At 44.0% G+C, this 6,481-nt stretch overlaps 1 protein-coding gene across 1 annotated transcript in view; it reads left to right on the forward strand.

Annotated features, from left to right (window-relative positions):
• The window catches only part of IGFN1 (immunoglobulin-like and fibronectin type III domain containing 1), a 63,088-nt gene that overhangs the window by 27,258 nt on the left and 29,349 nt on the right, over positions 1-6,481 (forward strand). Inside the window, exons 6-11 of the mRNA XM_015408308.1 lie at positions 741-788; positions 949-994; positions 1,836-2,013; positions 2,331-2,447; positions 3,332-3,503; positions 4,340-4,612. Coding sequence (XP_015263794.1) covers positions 741-788; positions 949-994; positions 1,836-2,013; positions 2,331-2,447; positions 3,332-3,503; positions 4,340-4,612 — 834 coding nt within the window. The remainder of the gene's footprint in view (positions 1-740; positions 789-948; positions 995-1,835; positions 2,014-2,330; positions 2,448-3,331; positions 3,504-4,339; positions 4,613-6,481) is intronic.

Raw genomic sequence — 6,481 nt, forward strand, 5'->3', positions numbered from 1 at the left:
GGATTAATCTTGCTATCATTGTGAAGGCTGGGATTTAAAAGCGGGGTCTGACACTGACAGGGGCAGCTGACTCCAGGGGACAGACCACTGAAGAAGTATGAAAGAGAGTGAAGTAAAGCTCCTCATGATGTCTTTGTTCTCAGCTCCAGGTCCCTTTTACCTCTTTTTGAATGCTGGAGGATTAAGAAGACCATGGGATCCTTTCACTGAATGTAAACTGAAGGGCAAATTATGTTAGTTTATCCTGAAAGGGCAGCCATATTCATTCACTGCTCAGATTTTGGCAAAACATTTTGGCACGGAGACCGTGACCTGCTGACATGCATGCATCAGGAAAAAAACTGCCCTATTTAGGTACTATTGCAGTATTTTTGTCAAAAAAATAATAAAACTCACCAGTTAAGAAGACCCACATTTGTTGGCCAGCAAAGAGATTTCCATGAGACTGTAACATTTGCATTACACCATTTTAATATGCTTTCAGTGTGTTTTTGATGAAAAACATAGATGAGATCCCAGATGATCTAACACAGAAGGAAGAATGCTTGTCCTGCTGAAATCTGCATACACACAAACTGTACACTTAATTCCTCTGGATTCTGTGGGGATTGAATATGCTTAACTTCTAGATTGGAGCATCTGTCAGTGCTTAGGGAAGGCATTTCTAAAGCTATGTTGCTAATTAAAGCTCGCTCGCTCTCACCCCCACCTTCTTTCTTTCTTCACTCATAACTCCTCAGTTGGCTTTAAGAAGAAAACAAAGGAGGCCCCTTCTGCACATCAGGGAGGTAAGTGCCTCAGCTACATGGCCCAAATCTACCTATGTGATTTTAGTCTGGAGGCCCATAAACCAGAGTTTGAGCGGTCACCTGGCAAGATGCTCTTATTGTACTCCAAGACTTGTAACTCCCATTTTCACTGCATGCCAATTTTTGAAATCTCTTACAGATTTGAAGAAAGAGATTCAGGACTTCAGGAAAGCACTAAAGAAACGGTAAGTGATTAGAATGGGTCAATAGAAAAGACATTTTCCTTCTGTGCTGACAATAAACAAAACACACAAAAGCAACTCTTTCAATGGCAATTGTCTGTCTAGTTCTGTTACTCACTTTTATCCTGCTTTTCCTCCAAGGAACTCAGGGCAGAATATATTATTCTTCCCCTTTATTTTCATTGTACAGAATAAAGTTCCAAGAGAATTTAGTTGCCAGCTACTCAATAACAATAAGCTGATTTCTTGTACTTCCAGTAGCCCAGAATCAGCCTTCAGTGAAGTTTGTTACCAATATATGATTCTTTATGCTATTTTGCTTTGCAGCTACGTATAATCACTCTCCCTCCATAATGTAAACTCTTGTACTTAATGAGGGCCTGTACACAGAAGGGAATAATGTGATTGTTTAGATTTCCCAAATGGTGTCTATAATATTGTATATACAGATGGATTTAAAATATCTCTTTTTGATGTTTAGTCACCATTTAATTAATCCGAACAGCAGAAAAGCCCAATCTCCTTTCTAGGTAAGAAGTTCTGGTGCTGAGTTACATTCAATTGATGGAAATTTTCAGTTATAATACTTTTGCTTCTAGAAAAAATATAATTCTGCCAGGTGCAACTCTGACTCAGTTTGATATGCAGCACATTTTTCAATGGTGAATACTCTGGGTGTCATATTTTGGTGGTGTCATATTTTAAAATAATTAGGTAGTTTAATTTTTTTTTAAAAAGTGACTGGATTTAAATCCAATTCCACAAAAGGACTGGAATTAGGAAAAAAATGTCTCTTGCCATTCCCATGCAATCTGGGCTTCTCTTCTTATGGCTGCCCCCACAGAGCACCTTCAGCTCTTCCTAAGAAGGAAATTGACATGGAACAAGTCTGGCAATTGCTGCTTAATTCAGATAAGAAAGATTATGAGAAAATCTGCTTGAAGTATGGCATTGTAGACTTCCGTGGGATGCTGAGAAGGCTTCAGGAGATGAAGAAGGAGAGAGAAGACAAGCAAGCTCAGGTAAGGCCATCTCTGCAGGACCAGTGCCCAGGTAAACCAATCCAAATCATTGTTCCATGTCTGTGTCAAAACTGTGAACAGGCATGGAGTGAACATTTGCACGGGGCTCTAGAGATCTCTATTTGAAAAGCATATCAGTGCCATGGAAGGAAAGTAAGCTGGTTAAACATGTCCGAAGACCATCCAAACTAGTAATCCTGCTTGTTGCTTCTGCTGTAAAGATGTGTTGGTGCTTAAAACTGGCCCCAGTCCATGTAGCAGTACTTCTCTCACTGAGAGGCCCTTAATATCTTGGATCTTCTCCTTGTTCTTTACAGTATATCTCCAGTATCACAAACCTGAGGCATGTCAGAGTCAATGAGGAGAAAGGAAATGCTTCATTTGATCTAGAGATGGAACTGAAAAGTCCAGAAAGCAGAATTTACCTGTACAAGGTAAAAAAAAAAGAGGATAAAGTGAATTGGGAAATGGATAGCGCTCATTGGTAGAGAACTTGCATGCACAAGGTCCCAGGTTCAGTCCCTGGCATCACTAGTTGAAGGATATCATGCAGCAGATGTTGGGAAAGACCTTTCTCTGCTTGGAATCCTGGACAACTGCTGTCAGTCAGAGTAAACAGTATTAAGCTATATGGACCTACAGATTACCTTGGTATAAGGCAGCTTCATACATTCATGTGAAGTCGTGATACATAACCAGGTTATGTGGCTGTATTTTGCAATCTTGCTTGCCAGGTAAGATCTTCATCTGAAGTACTGCTCTATGTACCTCCACCCACAGAACTGAGGTAGGTGGTAGTCAGTGGTGGTACCCTGTCTGCGGAATGCTGTCCCTCTAAGAAATTCCTGTATTCCAATTCCCTCCCCCACTTTCTGTTTGTTTTTCTTCTTTCCCCATGGCTTCAAATTTTCCAAAAACAGTACGTCTTGAAGACATGCTGACTGGTAAGAGGTAAAAGTCTGGGGTTTTATTTTATACGGATAGGGAAAAAATAATTGAAGCAGACCAAAGACAGCTGCTCTGAATCTAGCAAGTAAATATTTTTGCTTTTCACAGCAACAAGCAGGTACTGTAGTACCTTAAAGGCCCATGCAGTAGATCTCTTAGACTCAACCCTCTTATTGGTAATTGAGGGCAGAGTTTAGTAACAGTACAATCAAACTTTCCAGAACCGGTGCTAAAAGACTGTAGATATCTTCGGCGAAACACCACAGATGCAAATGTTTACATGGATAATTTTGGGTCCTCTGTTGCTCTAAATTGCTTGACTTTACATGATCCGTTCACCTTCCAGTAAACTTCTTCCCTCCTCCTTCAGGATGGCCAGATGATCCATTTTGGATTTGATAGTGACAATGTGAAGCACTGCCTGAGGAAGGTTGGTAAAAAGTACAATTTCATCATCAATAATCTGCAGCCAGAAGATGCTGGTGTATACCAGATCAAAGTAGAGGATGCTGCTGTCTTCTCAACTGAGCTGGAACCAGAAAGTAAGGGCTCAGGCCTAATGGCCAGGGGACTATGCATCATATCCTAAAATCCCAACCATCAGTTTAAAAACTTTAACTATGAAAAACCAATATTAAGATCAAGATATTAAAGTAGCTCCTCACATTGTATTAGGGAATGAACAAACATTCTCACTTTCGTTTGTTTTTCCATCCATTTACATTTAGTGGTTTTGGTTCTCTGTTTCTTGCTGTTGGCTTAGTAGATTTTATTGTGTATGCATGTTATGTGCTGTTTTATATGCAGATTTATACTATATTTACATGTACAGTGTCTGTAATTTATATATATGTGTGTGTGTATGTATATATAGGTTGAATATATAATTATTGTTTATTGATGTACAGATAACTTGGGAAATGTGCACATTTTATAGGGTTTTTTATAGAATAAAATGCAGATTTTACAGAATAACATTGAGTTCAAAGAAGCAGGAAATGTCGAAAAGAAAGAATTATTATTTCAATTTGCACAGGGGGGAAGCAAAATTGGGTATGGGGGTTGAAACTACAAAGATAGGAAATTTGAAATCATCCTTAAGTGTCATATAAAGTTGTATGTATATGACATATAGTATATGTACAGCTAAATCATGTGCAGGCAGTGAATACATACTTTCAATTGCATATAGTACATGTATCAACGACATGAAGCTGTCATACATACATACAGTAATTCTGAAAAGCAGATAGTGGCCATGCCACAGAAAGGAGCAAAGCTTTTTCTCCATGTTTTCCTCCGAAAATTCAGAGCTGACCCGATAATTCAGAGTTACAATCTGTTGTGTGTTTATTTACCTTCAATTTTTGTATTGCAGCCATCCCAGTGAGTTTCCGCTATCCACTGGGTGAAGTGAGATGCCACGAGCAAGGAAATGCCGTCTTTCAGTGTACCCTCTATGATGCCTGCTTCGATGCTGCGTGGTTGCATAAAAACTGCCGCCTACAGCCAAGTGACAAATATGATATCTCTGTCTCAGAGGATGGCTTGATTCACCGTCTGGTCATCAAAAACACAGAGCTCTCTGACAAAGGGACTTACACTATTGACACAGGAAGCCGCTCTTCAAGTGCCTGGCTTGAGGTTGAATGTGAGTAGCAATCTAGTCTTGATCTCTTACAATGCAATGCAATGCAATGCAATGAAATCTACTGGTATAACCCTTTCCCATCTAACAGCAACTAACAGTACAAAAGAAAGGTGAAAACCTCCATGGTCAACTCCAGCCCTCTTCTGTTTTATGAGCTCTACTATTGAACACTATTGAATACTATTGAAATTGAGCAAACTTCAGAGGACGGCGGAAGACAGGAAGGCCTGGCGTGATCTGGTCCATGGGGTCACGAAGAGTCAGACTCGACTGTGCGACTGAACAACATTGAACACTTAGAAATGCTCAATGGACATGTGCAAGGGCTTGAGAAGGATGTTCACAAAATGTTTGCATGTGTTCCAACACAGGTGTCTGCCGTTCCTTGCCACTTCTCCCTTCTCCAGATGGCAAACATTAGTTTCCTAACAGCCCAATCCTGAGGGCTGCCCTGGTGGAGGCAGCCATCTGCTGGGGCAATAGCAGTACCACTGGACCATTCCCTAAGGGGATACCGCAGAGGTTAGGGACCATGCAAACAGTCCTACAGGGGGACTGCATGAGTTGTGACCATGCCGATGCCCTCAGCAATGGCCCCATCACACCCAGAAGACCTCCCACAAGCACAGCAATGAGACAACAACCAACCACAGGGTGGCAGATGAAGGCACAAGGAGAGGGCACGTGGACAGGCCCTTGCAGGGCCAGGCCCCACCCATACCCCTACCCCATCCCCTTAAGGGCACAGGGCTCTACCAAACAGGCAGCAACACGAAGAGGGGAAGGGGACCCTGCCAGCTTACATGCCATCATCCAAACCTTGCCTGCACCCCTGAGCTTGTTAGGGCTCAGGCCACCATGTGCTGTCCCAAAAACACAGGTACACAGAGGTGGGGTCCCACCACATCAGCCATGTTAGTTAACCCATTCCTAGGGGCAGCAACTGGGGATCCCAGCCACTGGCAGAGTGGGAGGGGTGGCCCAAGGATCAGGGGCCACCAAAAGGCCATGGAGCACAGCCAACATTTCTGTGAGCATGTCTGCCACCTGCCCGTGCCCTCAGTGACAACCACCAGTCACTAAATGTGATCAGCTGCCATACCCTGAACCTCTGCAAGGCCATCCAAGTGTTGCTGAGTCTGGGACATGGCATCTGTCCACTTGTGCCTGAGTCTCCAGCCCCACCAGAGACTACATCAGCTGCCTAATCTGGGTCCGGGCCAGGAGGGAGCAGCGATTCACTGGTTGACCCCATCTGAGGATGTGGCACGCACCTGTTGCAATGGCTCGGCCACATCCAGTTGCTGCGGGGAGTACAAGGTCTAGAGGAGCAACTCAGCCTCCATGGCCCATCTCAAGGTGGTGAGGGTGTGAAGATGCTGCACAACACTGGCAGAGAAGGTCAAGGCAATGGAGTTTGGGGGAAGGTGGCAAAAGGGCATCAGTCAACAGAACCTGGCCATGCAATGTGCAGACCACCAGGCAGACCCTGCTCTCATGGGCACCTCATCTCCATCCTCATCCATCCAGGCAGCCACTACAATGGAGGTGATTGCTCCATCGCTGATCTCCATTTCCTCCTGGCTTGTAGTCATGGGGTGGATGACAGGGAGGTAGCCAGCCAAGCCCCCCGCCTAGGGGTCACTGAGCAGGGCCAATGGGCCTGCAACAGAACCAACATCCTCTTCCCCTGGTGGCTGAAACTGTTTCTGTGATCACCCAGCTGGTGTGGCCTCATCACCCAATAGCCTGGGCCTGGCACAGGCCTTTCTGCCTACAAGAGGAAGGCAGGGATGAGCAGGCAGCAAGGGAGGGCTCACCCTTTGATCCCCAGGAAGAGCATCATGGCTGTGAGGCTGCATATCCCCC

Source organism: Gekko japonicus, unplaced genomic scaffold, assembly GCF_001447785.1.
Source record: "Gekko japonicus isolate JY-2015 unplaced genomic scaffold, Gekko_japonicus_V1.1 scaffold421, whole genome shotgun sequence".
NCBI lineage: Eukaryota > Metazoa > Chordata > Lepidosauria > Squamata > Gekkonidae > Gekko > Gekko japonicus.